This window comes from Phoca vitulina, unplaced genomic scaffold (genome assembly GCF_004348235.1).
Source record: "Phoca vitulina isolate PV1807 unplaced genomic scaffold, GSC_HSeal_1.0 scaffold72, whole genome shotgun sequence".
Lineage (NCBI taxonomy): Eukaryota > Metazoa > Chordata > Mammalia > Carnivora > Phocidae > Phoca > Phoca vitulina.
The window spans coordinates 7,028,315-7,048,983 of NW_022589775.1; the positions used below are offsets into that span (position 1 = coordinate 7,028,315).

At 52.0% G+C, this 20,669-nt stretch overlaps 1 protein-coding gene across 1 annotated transcript in view; it reads left to right on the forward strand.

Annotated features, from left to right (window-relative positions):
* The window catches only part of HUNK (hormonally up-regulated Neu-associated kinase), a 98,686-nt gene extending 83,870 nt beyond the window's left edge, over nt 1-14,816 (forward strand). The window contains exons 8-11 of the mRNA XM_032393298.1: nt 2,109-2,192; nt 7,203-7,250; nt 11,036-11,216; nt 13,887-14,816. Of these exons, the coding sequence (XP_032249189.1) occupies nt 2,109-2,192; nt 7,203-7,250; nt 11,036-11,216; nt 13,887-14,545 (972 nt within the window). The 3' untranslated portion in view covers nt 14,546-14,816. The remainder of the gene's footprint in view (nt 1-2,108; nt 2,193-7,202; nt 7,251-11,035; nt 11,217-13,886) is intronic.
* The last annotated feature ends 5,853 nt before the right edge of the window (nt 14,817-20,669 follow it).

A 20,669-nucleotide genomic window follows, 5' to 3' on the forward strand; every position in this document is an offset into this window, starting at 1 on the left:
AGGTTCTCTGTTCTCCCATGATGATGAGCTTAAAAGATACTGGACTTGAAGCTGCTTCCCATTTCCTTTTTGTGAGACCACATGCCCCATGTTTCTTTCTTATCTTATCCTTTTAAATTCTATTTGATACATATTTTATCATGTATGTGATCTGTTAGTATAGTGGTACATGCTTATAGTTGTAAATAAATATGCATACATTATAGGTGCCTTCCTATACCTTTTTCACTTATATGGGTTCAAGGTCACACCCTTTGGGGACCACTGTGGTAGAAGATAGTAGTTGAGAATTTAAATAGCTGTCAAGTAAGAGGAGGAAAAGAGGATCAACACACTGATTTTTTTTTCAAATGATGACTGTTGTTCAAAAATTAGTTTTTAGAAAGTGTCTCCATGAAGCTGACTATCAAATTCACAATTCCATATTTAAAGGGTGAAATTGCTACTTTCCTAAATAAGCTAGCCAATTCAAACATTCTTTTGGCAGAACTTCTTTGGATGCCAATCGATGAGATGGAGGGACTTTTGGGGTTTTTTTGTTTTGTTGTTTTTTTAAGATTTTATTTTTAAGTAATCTCTATACCCAACGTGGGGCTTGAACTCACAACCCAGAGATCAATAGTCACACACTCTACTGACTGAGCCAGCGAGGCACCCCAAGGGACTTCATTTATTTATTTATTTTTTTATGATTCATTTATTTATTTTTAGACAGAGCGAGTGAGTGAGCACGCACATGAGCAGGGGGAGGGGCAGAGGGAGAAGGAGAGAGAGAATCTCAAGCAGACTCCACACTGAGTGCATAGTCCGACGTGGGGCTTGATCTCACAACCCTGAGATCACCACCTGAGCCAAAACCAAGAGCCTGAAGCTCAACCGACTGAGCCACCCAGGCGCCCCGGGACTTTAGTTTGTAAAATATTTCCTTTCCTCTGTCTGCCCCCACATGTACAGATATAAACTTTGGTTACTCACACTCTTCCTAAACAATCACTAAAGCTCTTAGGCTGCGTCTTGATTTGTCTTTGTTTCTTGCCATCTGCTTGTTTCTGCTGCTGCACTCTGCTCGGCGTTGGGGTGGCACGCAAGCGTTGCAAAGCCGAGCCAGTCTTTGGGTACCGAGAATGTTCCCTGGAAACTCAGCTAATGTGGTTCTCGCTGCAGAAGGTTTTTATTGTATTGTGTCTGTTTTGCACTTAACCCTTCAATCATAGGCATACCTGGTCTGAGAACCAGCGTCTAGGCGAGGGGCTGCTTTTAACTAGAGTGAATTAATCCCCACAGACAGCTGGTCTGCTCCATAATTTTCACACACGGCTAATTTAATTGCATGGTATGCACTGTCCCAGCTATTAATCTCATCAACCAATTACCAACAGCCCAAGTATAATTTTAAAACCGAAACTAGTGAACTAAAAAGTAAAATACATACCTTAATTATTCCTTAATTATTTGTCATTTCTCCTTTTCTCTCTTGGTTGTCATTTCTTCTTCCTAAAACCAAGAAGCGTGGACTTTATGTCGGAGCCCTTATGTAAGGCCATTCCGTGAATATTTGTTGGTTGGCAAACTAATTAGTCATTTAATTCACCCGTCTCCAGACAAGATTGCACGTCAGTCATGCACCTAGATCATCTTAGATACAGTTTGCCATCATCTTTAAGCTGTATGATGAATTGCTGTGACTCACTGGGGGGTGGGGCAGATGAGGCTTCTTGTTTTTCAATAAGCCAATAAGCAAGGTCCATATCCTGTTTAATAGGTCAGTAAAATAAGTTATTCTTTCTAGCTCACGTATTTGGTTTCTGCTTTCACATCTTAGAGTAGCCTTCATTGCACCGATGAAAAATCTGAGACCAGCAAGGAGAGGTGATGTGCCCAGGGTCAACAATAGGAGGTTGCCTGACTCTGGGTCTGGGGCTCCCCCACTTACGGCATCCCACCTGCAGGCCATCCTCGGATGAGGCTTTGCATCGCAATTAACTGGCTTGCCAACCACTTTTGACACTTTCTCCGCCAAGTGCTGCTTTAAAAATGAATGACTACGTAATGGACATTTCTGTTTCCTGTGAGTTACGCCATGCTTCCCCCCCCTTCTCCTCTGATAGAAATCTGACATCCAGGACAGCATTTGCTACAAGACCCAGCTCTACCAGATAGAAAAGTGCAGGCCCACCAAGGAGCCCTACGAGGTGAGTGACCCCCAAAGCAAAACCCAGGATCGCTTAGGAAGAGTGGATTCCCATTTGGAGAGCAGAATGGACCAGAAACCAATGATGGTGGGACACAGAAGCAGCAAAAGACAAATACTTACTGGCTTAACTGAGCCCCGAAAGATGGTTTCCAGTCGAGCCACGATCACTCAGTCGTCGGACTGTGTGGTTCTCAGCTGTGGCCACACATTAGACTCACCCGGGAGCATTTAAATATCTGGGTGCACAGATGCACCTCAGACCAATTCCACTGAATCTCATGGGGCAGGAATTGGGGGCGGGGGGTGGTTGGGGGCGGCTCAGTATTTTTTAAAGCTCCCTGGCTGATGCCATTGAGTGGCCAAGGTTGGAAACCATCGTGAAGTCTTCAAAAGGCAAAAATGAGATGCTCAAAAATATACATGAGTGTAACGCTTGGCATCAGAAGGAGAAAGTAAAATGAGGGACAGGAAAAAGTGCTGGATGAAAGCAAGCTTTTCCGGGCACCTGTCCTTGCAACTTGATGCTGCCTAGTACATACGTAAGAGAAAATACCAAGATTCTTTGATTTCAGAGTAAAAACTAGTATCGTATGGCAAGTTGTACCAATTTCAGACCCCACATGCGTGCTTGGGAAGAGACTGCCTGGGAAGCCGGACCCGGGGCCCAGGGTGAGGCCCGCACCCCCCCCCCCACCCGCCCACCCACCCCGGACGCCTCACTCGGCACTTTGTCAGATGCGGCTTCTCTGCCTTCTCGCTGATTTTCCTGGGAATCTGCTTGATTTCCCCTCCCGAGCCTCCGGAATGTTTTCGTTTGAGGAGAGATCAAAAGGGGAGCCCTCCTTCCCCCATGCCCTGCTTGAGGCCGACGGGCCTGCCCGCTTCCCTCCTCCCTTTTCGGACTCCGTTTTCATCCTGATTATTGCACGAGCCGGGCCTGTCACCAGAGAAGGAAGTTCTCCCAGGTTTTTCTTGAGCGAAGGCTGCAGCGAGGGTGGGTGGTGACTGAGCATCATGCCAGGCTCCTTGGCAGCGACAGAGAGCACGTGGGGCACGGCCCAGGCCCGTCCAGTGACACAGGTGACACAGAGTTGTCACGTGTAAATGTGACAGGAGCGCAGGGAAGGCCACCCCGAGCGTCAAGGCAGGGCAGAATGGCACGGCTGTCCCGTCTAGGCCCAGCCTAGGGGACGGTGAGATTGAAGGAGGTGGGCATGAGGAGGCACGGTGGCAAGGATGACAGGGGTGGCCAGGGAGCGTGCAGGAGACGCTGCTGGGAATGGCACCAGGGAGACCGCGGGAGAGGCCGAGTGTAAAATGGTCAGTGGTGTCGGCTGCGTAGTTAGTTAGACCCTGGGGGCTCTTACAGAGACCAGCTCGTGGAAGTGGCGAAGGCAGAAAGATTGCATGGGTTTCAGAAGGGGAAGAAGGGAAGTGGAGACAGTGAGCGTAGACCTCTCTGTTGGTGGCATTGGCAGTGAAGGGAAGGGGGGGCCGGGTCCCCCCCCCCCCCCCCGCCCCGCCCCGCTTGAAGGATGCGGGATTGGGAGGAGTGAGGGCAGAGGAAGTTGGGAGGAACTCCAGGGATGGCTGGGGGTGGTGACCCCAGGCTGGAGCCCTCCTTCCTCTGAGACAGGCTGCAGCACCAGCATGATTAGGATGCACATCAGCTTTTGGCGGGGGGGCGGGTGTGCGCTGGGGCTGAGCAGCAAGCCCGCTTTCGGGCTGAGGGCAGGAGGGCGGAGGTGGTGTAGGAGCCAGACTCCCCTGAGCTCCAGACCCCTCCAGCCAATTGCTTACTAAACCTCCTCCTGCATGAGCGAAGGTGTCCCCAAACCAGCGTGCCTGGAACCGCCCCACCCCCAGTGTCTCTGCAGATGGCAGCCCCACCCTCAGTACAGGGCAGAAACCCAGCAGTTACTTTTCCTCAGCCTCAGATCCTGTCAGCAGGATCTGCCAGCTTGACTCCTAAACCTCTCAAACCCCACCACCCCCTCTGTCTCTGCCCTCCCACCCCCCAGACACCACCGCCTCTGGCCTGGATGTTGGCCACAGCCCTAACTGGTCGCCCCCCCTTCCCCATGAACCCCTGGCTCTCCCTTTTTTGCACACCAGCCAGAGCCGAGCCATCCACACTCAGGTGGGATCACGTTACTTCCCTGCTCCAAGCCTTCGAAGGCTTCCTTAACCTGGAAGGCAAAGTCGGTGACATGGCCGCCATGTCGCGGATTAGACTGGCGTCTGCTTGCCTCTCCAGCCTTGTCCCCCAGACCCACACACACAGCCCGTCTTCTTGCTGTGGGCTCAGACCCACGGGGCCTTTCAGACTTCTGTGCTCTCTTGGCTCCTAGCGCTGTGTATACCCTGTTCCCTCTTCCAGAATGTTCCCCTCACCTCTGTTTGCTGACTGGTATCTTCTATCTTCAGATTCTAACCCCCACCATTCTCTGACCTCTGCCATTGGGTCCCATCTCTCCACAGGCTGTCACACCCCATTCTGCGTCCTGGAGCTCGTCCCATTTGCACGTTCTGTTTGCTCAGGGAGTGTTTGACTCACGTCTCTCTCCCACTCTGGACCGTGAGTTCCTTAAGAGCAGGGAGTGTGTCCCCTTTGCTCCTCACAGTATCCCTAGAGTCCCACACAGTGCTCTGGCATGCAGTAGGCACTCAGCAAATATTCGCTAAATGAACAAATTAAAGAATCAGGTGGATCTTGCCCCAGGTCGCAGGTAGAATTGGGACCACGAGAGAAGAAGGTGGAATGATCCAGGCGGGACACCTAGCTTGACTGCAGTGGGGGACACACCTGCAGCCTAGCATCCAAGTCTCATCGTCATTACCAGGTGCCCAAGCCCTAAGGCAGGGAGGGACATCTGGTCACTTGCTCAGAGGGTCGTCACCTCAGCTGGGGTGCAGAGGATGCAGAATTCACCGTGAGGCTCTCTTGCCTCTTGGCCTGCATTTGACTCTTGAGGGGCTCAAGTAACAATGCACCCAGTGCCCCATGTGCGTGCCCGCGGTGGCCTCTGAGCCACCTTGCTGACGTCCGTGTCCTTGGTTGCCCTCGAACCTGACCCCTGTGATTGTTTGTTTGAAAGCGTCTGTCATGGGAAAGGGGCCTTTTTTTTTCCCCCACCCAGATTATTTTTCTCGGATGATTATCTCATTTGGCCTGAAAACACATGGCGAGTGTTTTAAACATTTGTTGAAATATTTAACGGTTAGGGTTTAAATAGGAACGCTAATGGGAAAAGAGCATTTCAATTTTCTATGATCCGTTTGTTTTCTCCAAAGGCAGCGATACTTGTACTAATTAAATTACAGGCCGTTACTAGATTATCTAACCCGCCTCTGTTGGAGCCCAGAGAGTGGAATGGGGCCAGTTAGAAAACGTGTTCAGAGTAGCTGAAAGGGCCCAGGGTTTCTAGGTGAAGCCGCCTCCTCAGAGCCTCCGTGCGCCTCCTTCCAGTCGCCATGCGCTGGTCCAGGAGAAGTGCAGGCTGGCTGGGGTGGGGGCTGGGGGGCTCCGGGCCTGTGTCCCGGCCCCGGGAGCGCGCGTGGCCTCTTTGTTCCTCTCAGTTCCAGTTCTTTTTCTCCTAGGAGACCAAAAGCTGAATTAAGTTGAAAAAATGCCCCCCTTGGGATTACAGGGCTGTTCTTGTACGACTTCTTTCCTCCTCTTCCTTTAAAAGGTGGCAAATATGTCTGTAAAAGTGGGACACATGTTTCATCTGAGAACGCCTCGAGCATGTGCCCCAGGGACTCCTCTTCCTAAAAAAAAAAGAGGCCCTCAAGGACGGGGGAGGTCGAGGAGGGGCAGTCGTCATTTTGAAACTGGCTTCTGAGAGCCGCATGGAGCCAGAGGTCATGTTTGTTAAAATCCGCTAAGGTGCAGAGCAATGTCAGCTCGGCCTCGGAGGGCTTCTCAGCAGCGCAGTCCCGGGGCAGCGTGGGAAGGACGCTGTGCGGGGGGTGGTGGCAGAGGGACCGGATCTGCGTGCGGGGGCTGCCGTAACAGAGGGTCACACACAGGGCACCGAACAGCAGGGATTCGCTGTCCCTCAGTTCCGGAGGCCAGAAGTCCGAGCTCAAGGCTGGTTCCCTTCGAGGGCAGTGAGGAGAGAACCTGTCCCGTGCCTCTTAGCTACTGGGGGTTACCGGGATCTTGGGGGTTCCTCGGCTTTGGGGTTCCTTGGCTTATAGCACCACTGATCTCTGCCTGCAGCACTTCTCTGCAGGTGCGTCTCTATGTCCAGTTTCCCCCCTTTTATGAGAATCTCAGTCCCACTGCATTGGGGCTGGATGACTTCCGTAAAGGTGATTCCCCAGCAGGCCCCCTCCTCAAAGGTGAAGGCAAGTGCGCTCTCAGACGCCCCTTTCCCCCAAGCATCAAAGGGGACATGATCCGCCAACCGTCCTGACTCTGTCTTCCAAGAGGGTCACCTTCTGAGGTCCTGGGGGTGAGGACTCCAACATAGGAACTTGGGGGAATGCAATTCAACCCATCACAGGGGCAGTAAGTTTAAAGGGAAAATATTAAAATGTTTGCTTTGGTGTCTTGTTTCAAATCTATGCAACTTGTAAAAATAAAGTCTGGAATCAGATCAGACAATCGGTGCTGTTGGAAATCGGAATGGTGGTTACCTTTGGGGGCTGGGAGAGGACACCGGTGGGGGTACCAGTTGGGTTCTGTATCTCGATCTGGGTGCTGCTTCTGTGCATGTTTTTGCTCTTGGGGAAAATGCATTGGTTGAACCGCTTCCTTGCCAGGAGAGCACTCCTCCATTAGGTGTCTTAGACTTAATAAAAACTTACCTAGAAAATCTCTTCAGTGCATGAAATAGAATATCTGCTGCCTAGTTGCACGATGGTTTAGGAGTTTGGCTTCTTGTCTCTAAACATGGAAACGAATAATTCTCAGCCAGAGCTGCAAGTGGCAGGGCATAGAGTTTAGGGGATAAACGGCAGGTACAGCTTCTTAAATTGTTGAAAATGTTGCTTTTCATAGGCCTCCCTGGACACCTGGACAAGAGACCTTGACTTCCATGCTGTGCAGGTAAGAACTTGGGGGTTATGATGGATTAGTTCAAGTTCTCCAGGAAGAACCAACAGAGAGAGAGAGAGAGAGAGAGAGAGAGTGTGTGTGTGTGTGTGTGTGTGTGTGTGAGATGCCTGGATACCCAGGGAAAAGTGGATGTTTCAGCTCAGTCTCAAGGCCTTCTGGAAGCAGAATTCCTTCTTCCTCAGGACACTTCAGTCTTTTTCCTCTTACTGCCTTCAACTGATTGCATGAGGCCCACCCACATTGTGGAGGGTTCTCTGCTTTACTCAAAGCCTACTGATTTAATCGCATCTAAAAAATACCTTCACAACATCTAGACTGCTGTTTGACCAAACACTGGGTACTATGGCCTAGCCAAGTCGACACTTGAAATTAACCATCACATATGACCCTGAAGGTTGGTGGGTCTTTGCTCAGGGCTCTCTGGATTCTACGTACCCCCATCCCGCTCTGGAATTGAAATGCAGAATCCGATTGTGAGTGGGTTTATTAGAATCCCCTCAGATCAGACTGGTGCTTTCTATGTTTAGTTGACCATTTTTTATTGTCTTGCTGTAACTGTACACTTGGTTATGCATTCATGTTTCTACCTATATGAGAAGTGGGCTGTGCAACAGTCCAGAGCTTCTGTGGCCTAATTTATGAACCAAGCCCTCTTTTTCTCAGCTCTGTTGTCTTTTTCCTGCGGCAAAATCAGATCTCTGTGGCTTTCCCAAAGCAACCAGCAAGCAACACCCAGGCCCCTGGGCCATCCCAGTGGAAGGTCACCCTGTTATACCCATAGGAGCAAAGCTGGGGAGGAAGGCAGAGGGGGCCCGCTCTTTGGAACACAGGAGGCTAGAGTCACAGGGATGAGTCTCAAGGGACCAGCCCTGGGGCTCAGATCTCAGAGGCCAAGGACCTGCTTTTCCTCCTCCCACTGCCTGTTGGGCCTACAAACCGATCCTTTCAGAAGCCCGGTGCACCATCACTCACTAGCTTCTTCCTCTCTCCTCTCAAACAATCATGACACTGGGAGAGTCTTGGGTAGACAGTCCTTTATGAGGCCACATTTTCAAAGTGTCCAGTTTTGTCAATGTCCACGCACTTGTGCAGTGGGTGGAATGTGGTTTATAGGAAACCGGAAGCTGTTTTGTGTGGGGCTTGCTTCTGGGGCCTCACGGGGTCCCCTCTCTCATCTGCCTTGGGGAGTTCGGTTGGGGGGGTGCGGGTGTGGGGAGCATGTGAGAATCAGAAGAAAGCCAAAGAGAGGCAGCAGCATCGCTGGGAGGGGAGTGGGTGTGGGCATGTTGAAGGGGGAACTTAATGAGTCCCTCTGAAGATCTGTTTCTTTTACATAAAGCACTTTTGCATCCTGTTCCCTAGATCTCTTGTGGAGAAAATAGGGCATGCAAATGAAAAGGTATAATTGGATGATCGGTTGCATTTGGTCACCTGTGCTTGGAGGGCGCTGAGATTGGCTGGTGGTACACAAAACGCGTTTCTCGTGTGGGCTGTTGACCCATCCACAGGGACTGATCCAGCAGTTTATCCCCGGCAGGGATCTGTTGGGTGGTGAATTCTTGGTATCCCCCTAAGAAACTGGTCACTGTGAAATCACCCATTCTTTTGGGCTGGAGAAGGGCGTCCTGGGGGCTTTTGGAGAAAACACCAGGGTGCAGGATCCTGGGATTAAGTTCAACAGAGTGGCCCGAGCAGGTGTCCTCATTCCATTTGCCCCATCCTTCGCCCCCCACCCCCCCATAGGGGCTTTCTGTTTGGTGCCAAATATCCCTTTGTCAGTTACCGAAGAGATTTCTTGAGCCAACCTTGGGCTCTTTCTGCAGAAAATTCATGCGTAGTACACCTCTCAGTGCTAATGGACTCTAGGGTTAGGTGGTGGTGCTGGCCCCCAGAAACTTTGCATCTTGACCCTTTGGCTTTTGAGAAGCCAGAGAGAGTTGGGGAGGAGCCAAGATGAAGCCATGAAGCCAGGCAGCCCTCTAAAGAGTAGGGATCCCAGAGCAGGCCAAAGGAAGCTGTACTCATTGTTCTGGAACACAGTCCTGAAAAGGAGGGAACTGCAATCTTGTCTTTCCTTCCAATACTGTTTTACGGTGTTTCATAGAAGTGCATTTGATTGCCTTTTTGCCGTTTAGAGTGTAAACAGTGGACCTGGTGATTTTTCTCATAAAAACAGAGGTAGAAAGAACAGCATGAGAGGAGGAAATTTTGCCAGACTTTTCAGGACAAGCCTGTCATGTGCCCTTTGATGCTTGGGGGCACAGGGGAGTGTGAAAGCTCGCTCCCCTTTGCATTAGAGAAGGGGGCTGTTGGTGTTTCATTGAAACATGGAGAGGGAAGCAGTGGAGGATCGTGGCCTTGACTGAGATGGGCTGGAGCAGGTGGCCGCCCCTTTCCCCTCGGTAACATCATCATGACCTGGAGCACAAGTGTCCTCCGTGGCATCCCCAGTGCCGATCTGGAGCCCGGGGACCACAGCCTGGTCCCCGTCCCTCGCCAGCCCCTGTGTCCTCTGGGTCCGCCTTTCGCCTGGCCCTGCCCCAGGCTTCCAGAGGGTGTCGGCAAGGGTGGAGAACACCCACTTTCCGGGCTTCGCCTCTCCTTTCTTCCTGCCTCAGCCCTCCACTGGGGACAGCCACAGCGTCCCCCAGGGGCTGTGGCCCCCACGGTGACCCTGAGGCTCTGCGTGGCACCCCCACTTCCAGTTCCTTCCCTCCCATTTTCTCCCGCCCGCCAACTGGGCGGCGAAACGAACCCCACTCTGGAAAGGCTTTGAAAATCCCCCTTGGAAAAGGCCCTACAAGCACAAGGAGGGGCTTCCTTAAGAAGCTTTTCAACAACATCCATGAAAAATGGATGAGCTCTCTTGAATTGCTAATGCTCTTAACATTGAAGGCAAAAATGTGAAACTGTCTTTTTTTTCCCCCTCACTGGCAGTGAGGTCAGGGACTCTGTTAAACAGTAAACATCAAACACTCTTTGGGGCCAGAGAAGGAGCTTCGGAGCCATATCACCCTTCCCAGAAGCTTGAACTCGATTTTAATTCAGTTTGGTTTTCACTGGCTTTTTTTTTTTTCTTTAACATTTCAATAACTATTTATTAAGCCTTCTCTATGTGCCTGGCTTTATGCCAGAGGCTGTGGGGTGGAAGATACAGAAAATAGTAAGATTCACTCCTGTCAGAGGGATTATAATAGAGTTCAGGAAAGGCAAGACTTAGAGCAAAAATGGCTAAACAGTGCTGGTGTTAAGCGCACAGGCGAGGGCCTGCGTGACCGAGGGTGGGCAAGGCTCAGAAACGGCCAGGATGGCTCAGGGCTCCCACCTCCTTGGCTTGGCTGAACACACATGAGTAGACAAGGAGATGGAAGTGGTTGCATTTCATTTGCAAAACCACTGCCATGGGCAGAATCTGGGGGTCCTGCTTTAGAGAAGACTACAGATTTCCAGAAGTCCTCATGTGCTTTGCCTTAGCTCCTCCAGCGTGTTCTGGAACAACTGATCTCCTCGGGGTGACCTTGCCCTTGCTGGAACACCTCGAAACAGTGCCGTGCAGGGAGCTGGGGGTGACGGGAGCCGGCCTGTGGCCCAGGGAGGGGAAGAGGGGGGCTCCCTGGAGTGTCTGCGGGACGCTCTTCTGTTGTTCAACGTGCAGTTGAGAACAGAGTTTTGAGAGGCTGGGCTTTCTCAAATCTCCTTGGATAACTCTTCAAAGGGGAGTCACATTGTGTATTTGTGTGTGTGAGTGAGTACATGTGTTTACTTCTGACTTGAAGGATGAAAAGCCCAAAGAACAAGAAAAAAGAGGAGATTTTCTTCATCGGCCGTTTTCCAAGAAGTTGGACAGGAACGTGCCCTCGCACAAACAGCCCTCTGCCTCTCTCATCTCGCAGATTCAGAACACTAAAGCTCTGCTGAAGGACCGGAAGGCCCCCAAGTCCGGCTTCCCTGACAAAGGTGGGTCAGCTCAGGCTACCGGTTAGGCCCCTTGTGTTGAGATGCGTGGTCACTGCGTCCCCCTCATGGGTGGCTGTGTGGGCCCCTGGGACACACACGAATCTTGTGCCGTGGGAGAGTGCTGAGCACACCCAAGGGAACCCGAACACAGTCAAGGTCCAGACCACGTGGTATTGGCCACCTGTGCCGGCAGGCTTTGAGACAGCAGGGGCGGGGTGCACTGTCTTGTGGGAGCAGAGACGGGGTACATGGTATTGTGGGAGGGAGCAGAGATCAGGGTACAAAATATTTCAGGAGTGGCGATTGGGATGCAGGAATAGAGACGGGGGTTGTGGAACAAGGCACTGAAGCATGGCCGATAGAGTCTGGGCTCTGGGCTGGGGGTGGGAGGCTCAGACCCCGCTCTGTTGGCTTGTTGTGAGCTAAGTTCCTGACCCTCAGAGGATCCAAAGTTGTTCCCTTACTCGCGCAAAGAAACCCACCTGTCAGAGCTACTGTGTGGATTAAATGAGGAATATACGTGGGCTTGTCCGCCCTTTCAGAGTCCAGCACATCAGGTAACTGATAAATACGAGGCTCCATCCTCCGGGACAGTGGTGAGCGGTGTGGAAAGCAGGCAGGCGAAGCAGGAAAGTGTTGGGGAGATTCAAACAGTGGAGCTCTTCCCCGAAGAGAAACCTGGTTCTCAGCCAGAGAGGAAAATTCCATTTGATTCACTTTTATTCTTGATCTTTCCCGAAAGGCGGCGTCTCACAGGAGGAGCTCTGCTTGTCCCCCACACCCCCCCTTAGTGCTTCTGCCTCCTGGCTTTGTCGGCAGCAGTGAATTTGGGCCCCTGACGGTGCCGTCCCATGGATGTCTCCGAGAAAGTCTAGGTCAGGGCTGATACTTTGGATAACTTTGCTACCCTCGAGGTGGATTCCATGCCTGGTAGTTTTTCTGGGCCCGCTATCATTTGTTTCTTTGCGTTTTTTCCTTCACCCTGGCGTCTGAGAGCATGTTAGGTCAGACTTACCTAGTCGCTAGCACTGAGCATTCACTGTGTGGCAGACCCTGTTTCAGCTCTTAGCTCACCCCACCCCCACTTCTAGAGCAGAGGACGTAGGCGCAGGGAACCCTACAAAGTCAGAGAGCTGGTGAGTTGACAGAGTCTAGATTTCCAGTTGGGCCGCCTGGCTCTAGAGCTTTCTCTCCTGACTCGTGTAGCCTCCTGCCTCCTGATAAGGATGGATGAAGAGGAGCCAGCCAGGGTGCTCACAGGGTGGGGGGCTGGTGAGGAGGCCCTTTCTGCGGGGGGTGATGCAGTGTGCGGGCCAGGGACTCTGGGCTCGGAAGCTTCCTCGCAGGCTCTCCATCTCCGGGGAAGTGAAGGACGCAGGACTGGGCAGAGGGGGACGTTGGGCCACCAGTTGGGAGCACACGGCCATGGTGGGGAGGGGTGGGGAGGGGAGGGGAGGGGAGGCTCTCGTGCCAGCTGGAACATCAGACACGTCAGCCCTTTGGTGAAATTTTGCGTCTCTCTGCCGGTGAACCTCAGGCATCTGTGGTGGCCCGAGGAGGAGATTATTCCGGGATCTGTGGATTTATTTATGTGAGGCCAAGCGGATGCCCTGCGCCCTGGGCTGCTCGTGAATCACTCTGCTTGTTCCTGCAGCTGAGGCTCGACGGGGGCCTAAAACGTGGGCCGGTAGAAAAGGGAAGCGAAGACAGGGCTTGTTCTGCAGGAACTTGGCTTTATTTCCCTCCGCTGCAGGCTGGTGGGGGTTTCCCTTTCTTTCCTGGCGCCGCCTGCAAACCTGCATTCCAGGCGGTGCCAACCTGCCGTGGAAACCGTGGGGACGGGCTCATGGCCTCCCGTGTAGAGATGAGGAGCGTGTCACCCCCGTCAGAGTCGGGTGAGGCTCCGGTCAGTTGGGCATCGTGAGGGCGGAAATTCGGACACTTGAGACAACACGGATGAGCCTTGAGGACGTTCTGCTCAGTGAGACAAGCCGGTCCCAGAAGGACAGATACCAGAGATTCCACTCATGTGAGGCCCCCGGCGTAGTCAGAGTCACAGACAGAAAGGAGGATGGTGGGTTCCAGGGGCCGGGAACGGGGGTTACTGTTGAGTGGGGAGAGTTTTAGATTTCCAGCATGAAGAGTTTTGTTTCCCAGCACCACGATGTATTTGACACTACGGAACTGTGACACCGAAAAACGGTGAAGATGAGAACTTCATGTTATTTATTTACTTATTTATTTTAACCACAATTAAAAAAAAAAGAGTCACGAGGGAAACACTCCTTCCAGTGTCGCTTGTCTGAGGACCAAATTCACGGGTCCCGCTGGGCTGGGTGCGTGTGCTTCTGGTTCTGCTGATTCAAAGACTCGTTGGCAGGGTCCGGAATGTTAAGCAGCCAGAAGGAGAGCAGATGTCAAGGTGGTGCTGTGGGCAAACCGGAACGCGGGAGGCCTCCTGTCACCAGCCTGCTGTCCCCTCCATCCTAGGAAGAGCATCTGGTTCCCTGTGGGGAGCGCCGGACGCTGGGGCCCTTTGCTTCTTGGTTCCTTCTGGTGACCCCGGGGAAGGGTCGTCTCGGTCAAGAGGCCGAAGCAGGCAGGGGAGCGCCGTTCACATCCCCGTTCACGCGACTGTCCTCATGATGTCCTTTGCTTTCTTGGGTGCAGATTCCTTCGGCTGCCGCAATATTTTCCGCAAAACCTCAGACTCCAGTTGTGTGGCTTCTTCTTCCATGGAGTTCATCCCTGTCCCACCCCCCCGGACCCCCAGGATTGTCAAGAGACCGGAGCCTCCTCAGCAGGGCCCTGGGGGCCCCGGCATCCCCCCCAAGGAAGACCCCCTGGTGCTGGATATGGTACGCTCCTTTGCGTCCGTGGATCGCGAGGACCACCCCGAACTGCTGTCCCCGTCTCATCACTATAGGGCTCTAGGCTCCCCCGGGGGCTTGGCCCGCGGGAATCCCGGCGAGCGGACGCTCTCCCCGGCCCTGCTGCCCGGAAGCCTGTCCCCTCTGCAAACTCCTTTGCATCCCACTCTGGTCTCCTTTGCTCACGAAGAAAAGAACAGCCCCCCAAAGGAAGAGGGCGTGTGTTCCCCATCTCCGGCTCCCGGTAATGGCACCACGCAGCCCTTGGGGAGCCCAAACTGCGTGAAAAGCCGGGGCAGGTTCCCCATGATGGGCATCGGACAGATGTTGCGGAAACGCCAACAGAACCTGCAGCCCTCCGCAGACAGGCCCCTGGAGGCCAGCCTGCCCCCGCTGCAGCCCGTGGCCCCCGGGAGCCTCTCCTTCGACGTGCCGGACGGGCTCAAGGGCCAGTGCTGACCTGGGCCAGGGGCAGGGTTCTGGGTATTTCTGAGGAAAGTAACGGAACGGAGCTCCCCACGTGCATCGGGGTGTGGAGATTGGAAGGCCTCGTGGGCACCCCATTGAGGGCCTCTCCTCTCCCCCTGCCGGGCCGTGTCCCAGCTCTGAGCGGCTCACACCCACAGACCCAAAGCCTGCCGGGCTTGCGCAGGGACCCCGGAGGTGCTGGAATTTTCCAGGAGGGGTGGCTAGAGGGGCAGCGTCCTCCTGTCCTCCTCCCGCCCGCCCCTCCCCCACCTGCCCACCTCCCTCTGCTGGGCCGCTGGGGGGCATCGGCCTCTGGGCTGCTCACATCCCAGCCTGTTGCGGGATCTTTGCTCACTTTGTGCTCTGTGGCTGCCTCTCAGGACTGTGACTTCTCCCCATGTGACTGGCGGTGTCCCAGGGCGGTTCCCCTTCCTCTCGTAGAGGTGAATCCCTGCCGGCCCGAGGAGCCCATGACCCAACTGCCAGGCCCGGGGCACCGTCAGCAGGACACCCCCTCCCTCTGTGTGGGAAGGGACAGCGGGGCAAGGACAGAGCCAAAGCGCGGGCACCCCAATGAAAGGAAAAGGCCAAAGGGGACACACATTTCCCGTCTTCTGTTTTGGTTGAACCTTGCTAAGCATCGGCTTATCTTTTCCAAAGATGATTTTTTCCTTAGGGGATGTCAGATAGAAGTAACAGAATTTAAAAAAACCTGGGTGGGGAGATGAGAAGCGATCCTGCCAAACTCGTGTTTTCACGAGAGGATACGCATGGAGGGCACCGGCATTCTCCCGAGTGATGTTTCCAGTGGCCGCTGGCCCTCCCGTGGCCTGCAGGAGGGCATGATCGTGGCGGGCCCTGCATTCTTCCCGCCGTACCAGCACAGCCTGAACCTTCTGGAAGGCATGGGACATACTTACAGTTGATGATTGAGAAAGAGAGAAGATGTTCAGGTTGAACGTGGATGCATCTGGAAGGCATCGCTCATTACCTCTGCTCAGTGCAGTTTTCGAGCTGCCAAGAAACCAAGTGTGGTTTCGGTGGGACGAGTTTGCTGTAAGCTCTGAGCAGCCTCACGCGGCGGGGATCACGTTCAGAATGCAGTTCCACGTCTTCTCTGAGGAAAGCAGCATTCCTCAAACGTGCTTTGAGTCCACGTTCTGTGTTCACACCTTTTGCCAAGGTTCGAACCAAAGATGTGTCTCCGGTTCTGTGTCCGTGCCATCCTATGTGGTTTTGTGGATCTCCATGTTGTCTGACCGTGTCTCCCAGGAGCCTGCTGGGGCCGTCTCCACGTGGGGCCTGGGCCCTGGCACTTGGCGGGGGCCGCTTCGTCATGAGCAAAATTGGAAAAAAAAAAGAAGAGTCAGCATGGGGTTGGATAGCGGTTAGTCAGGAGACGGGTCACACAGTGGCTTGGGGTCTTCAGCTCTTGGCTCATGCAGGCATGAGCAGAACCCACAGCTGTGGTCACCCCAAGGCTAGTCCATGGAGATGACCCGGAGATGACCCATTAGCTATTTTGAGTCTGAAACAGGCCGTGGGCTGGTTCTTCTGTCTTTTCTCATTTAGCTGTCGTGACCTCCGTCTGCTCTACACGTTTCTGACTGAGCCAGGAAAGAGCGGATATTTGGCTGACCCTGGAAGCCACTGAGATATGCCCAGTCTCGGCTGACCTTGACAAGACCCTGGAACCGCTGCCTCCCCCTTTGCTGGGATCCTCCCAGCTCAAGGGCTTGTTAGGAAGGAGTCAGGCGCCTGGCCGTTGGTGTTGTTCCTCTGTACGGCTCCAGACCCGGTTCCAGAACTTTCCATTGAAAATGGAGCTTTTTAAGCAGAGAGAAGAAAAGCATCTGAAAAAGACCTCTCTCCGTTTGACGTGAAGTGTCTGGTTTTTGATCGGTGAGGGAACCTTTTTTGAAAGTGTGACGCTCTGCAGGTTTGCAGGCTCTGTCCCTGTGCCTTGTGAACTTCTTTCCCTCTGTGTCTCGTTCTTGTACTTTCCTTGAGAACGTGAGTGTTTTTCTGTATCGCTGTTAGCTCACTGGGACATGCGTTCTGTTCCTCGACCCAGCCGCAGATGGTCATACAACTAACTGACCATGTCACCGTTGGTCACTTGAACTGTGAACTCAGGTTTATTCCAGAACCCAGTGAGAGGTGAGGGGGGAGTGAGGAAGGGGGGGGCCAACTGTATTTTTTGTATGTGAGCACCTGAAAAATCTATGAAACCGAGTGAAAGAAGAAATGTTAAATTCTTTATTATTTTATTATATTTATATGGGAAACTTGACTGTCCCTTTGGTAAGTACAAAGTGTGTTGTCTGTGCAAGCCAAGACTGTCTCTCGTTAGTCTGTGCCCATGACCTCAGTCAGCCTGACGGACATGACCAGCCTATCACGTGTGAAGTCCAGGAGGAAGAGTCAACTGTGATTGTACGATCTGGTCGTAAGTAAGGACTGTATTTATGTCACCATTATTAAATATATGTACTTTTATAATGACTGTGAAATACACTTTTCCCTCACTCTGACTGCTTCATTTATTTGCATTTGGTAAATCTTAACACAGTATGTTGCAGTAGTCGGCTGTCTTCTACGTGAAGTCCGTGGCCCCGCCACTGACCGGATACAAGTGGGAATCGAGCTGTAGGGTATTTGGGGGCATCTTCTGCTCCTGTATCACCACTTCATTTTGCTCGTAGCAGGTGTATGATCTACAGAATTCTTATCTGACCGACGTACAGCAGACAGCGGTTCAAGACAAATCAGCATTTTTTTTTCTTTTTTAGGGGGTTCAGGATCTCCCTTGGAGATTCTGAAAATGGCACATGAAGAATGACATCTGTGAACAGTACCTCCAGCTTTTGTCCTTGCTTTAGGGATGGGGGAAGAAGGCTGGTGAAGTGGAATGGGAGGGTTGGATTGTCCCAGTTCTGACTTCACTCATCACTGTCCACCTTGCTTAAAGCCTTGTGTCCCCCTGGATGGTGTGGCTCAGAGGATGGCATGGTGGGAGTGCACCTTCCGCCACACGAAGCTCCCTGAAGCTTGATGGGCTTGGGGAGCCACAATGAGTATCTGGTTTTGGTGATGCTCTTTCCTTCTAGGAGTCAGAACATTTTAGAACAGAAAGGAACCTGAGGTTATGTGCTTCAACCCCAACGTTTTTGAAGAAGAGAAAACTGGGGCCCTGAATGGTTTAAGGACTCCCCAGCATCCCTAAGTGAGCTGGTCCCAGAGCAGGTCTGGGAGGCAGGGCTCCTCCCTCAACAAACACACACAAGTCAGAGTGTGGCTGTCGTGGGGAGAGTGGAGAGTCCACATCAGATCAAGCTGTCGTTACAACGGGTATCTTTGAGGTTCTTCTGTAGACCCGGTCTTTGCAATTTCAGGTCACTATCAGAATCATGCAGCTTCTTAAGATTCTGCACATTGCGCTCTTTCCACCATCCAACCACCGGAGAAAGACTTTTTCTTTCTCAACAGATCTTCCAAGTGAGTAGCAACCCCTGGACCTCTTTGTTATCTGCATTAGCTCTTAAAAGGCTGTTGGGTTTTACTAGATGAAATCAATAAAACATTTTCTAAATAGCCATGTCATGAAACGAAGTCAGAAAGAGTACAAGACTGATATTTTTAGGGGGGTCTGGAAGCCTCTCGGTTATTATATTTGTTTTCTTTGTAGGACCCTCTGTGAGCTCCAGGCACAGTGAGAGTAATTCAGGGCAGTACTGGGAGCTGGTTCAATTTCATGTCATCACTTCTCAATGAAAGGAGCATATTTCCTGAGTAGTAAATGAGTGTATTATCTGTGGCAGCTTTTTCGTCAAGGGAGCTTTTCAGACATCTGGTTCCAAAGACAAATGGGGTATATATTTGAACTTCTTTTCTGCAGACCTGTTTTCGTGACACACAGTTATCTCTGAGATCTGATGGTTGTGGCACCAATGGACTGGGGTGGGGGAAGGGTGGGGAGTAGTTCAACCTTCGCAATCCCCTTCCACGGGGATATCTACGTCTGAGCTGGTGTGTGGATATGGAGGCATTTGGGGCAACTGGCCCTGGCAGCCTAGAGTAGCTTGGTGTGGAGCAAACCCAGCGGTCAGCTAGAGCTTAGTGGTGTAAAACCAAACAATGGCACATTTGCAGGGAAGACAATGCCGGGACACGGCATTATTCTCAGAAATGGGTCCGACTTCAGGGCCTGAGCTAGTTACACAACATAGTCCCTGCTCCGGAGATGACCCATTAGCTATTTTGAAAGGAAGGCCTTTGGCTGGTGTTATAAACCCTCAGGAAGAACAAAAATGTATTCTTTAGAGGCCTCATGACCGGAGCCCGCTGAAAAGGGCAGGATGTGAGCCTGTGTCACGAACACGGCTTCTCACCCAAAGTTGGGCCGTGAATTCGTGGCAGGTCTGCGAGGAGAATGCCTTCCATGACCCCTTCGTCAGTGTTCACTTCTTCTCTGGCAACCCAGTGTGTTAGATAGATGCGGTTTTGTGCTGATAACAAACCCCAAATCTCTGTGACTTGCCCAGTAAAGGTTTATTTCTCACACAAATTCGTATGCAGTTTGGCGGACGCCAGAGCCGCCGTCTTCCATGTGGTGACTCAGGGATCCAGGCTGCTTCCCGCCCATGGCTCATCCACGGTTCCGTGGCTGGGGCAGCAGAGGAAGCATGAGCCGGAGGGCCTTCCTCTGCCCTTGAGTGTTCTCTGAGGGCTGGAACTAGTGCTGCAGCCTTCCTGTGAGCGAGAGGCTGAGAAATGTGGGGGCACATGTGGATACTTGGGGTACAGTTACTGTTTCTGTCACAGGGAAGGTAAAGATGCTTGCCGCTTAAAGGGCCCCTCAAACTGGACTGGCCTTTCCCATAGTTACACAATTATGGCACCTCTTAGTATGTGCAGATTATTTGTTTTAAATAAAGGGATAAGCATTGTAATTATTAATATTTCATTTAATTTAAGGGGGGTGTTAGGGGCTGAATTGTACCCCCCCGCCAAATTCATATATTAAAGCCTTAACTCCCAGGACTTCAGTATGTGGTTGTCTTTGGAGATAGGGCCTTTAAAGAGCTAAAATAAGGCCACCGTTAGGATGAGACTTAGTCCAGTCTGACTGGTGTCCTTACGAGAAGAAGAAACCTGGACACGTGCAGGGACACCAGACAGAGGAAAGACCATGAGAGACCCAGGGAGAAGGCAACCATCCACAAGCCAAGGAGCGAGTCCTCAGGAGAAACCAAACCCGCTGACACCTTGATCCTGGACTTCCAGCTTTTAGAACTAAAGAGAAATAACTTTCTGTTAAGCTGCCCAGTCCGTGGCCCTTTGTCATGGCAGCCCTAGAGAACCAACATAGCGGGGAGGCCAGATAGGAATATTTACATGCTCCACAAATCTGACAAATTTTCTCTCATTTGCTGCATCCCGTTTACATTTTCTTACAACTAAATCACTCCCAGAATGTCCTTTTATTTTATTTTTTTGCAGTGAAATCCCACCTTTCCAAGTGTCCCCTGTGTACCAGGCCCTGTGCCAGTTAGTTTCAAGTATATTTCTTTCTTGAATCCAGAGAGGCACAAACTTTTTCTGTAAAGGGCCAGATAGTAAATATTTTATGCTTAGCTGCCAACCCTGCGACCGTTGTATATTCTTCTTTGGGCTTGCAGTTTTGTGTTTGTTTTTTTTTACGACCCTTGAAACGTGAAAACAGTTCTTACCTGTTGGGCGCGTAAAAACAGGCCACCGCAGACTTGGGCCCTTAGACCTCCTGCTGTTACCTTCCCAAGAACCCTGTAAATGGCCGTGTTGTCTCTGACACGGAAGTTTAAGTAGTTTGCCCGGTTCACACAATCAGGATTTCAGTCACACGCTGAAGGCGTTCATTTTAGGAACGAGCCCCCTGTAAAAAAAGAGAAAGAGCTCCTTTTGTGCTATCTGGGCTCCTAGGTGCTCAGAAGGAGTCATCATTCATAGTAACGAACCGGCGAAGGGCCTGGGGCAAAGGGAATTGGGAGGTGGGGAGCGACTCTGGCCTTGCTCTTTGCCGTCCCTCCCTGTTATTGCTTTGAGTGGATTTCCAGTGTTGGTTGCTATCTGCAGG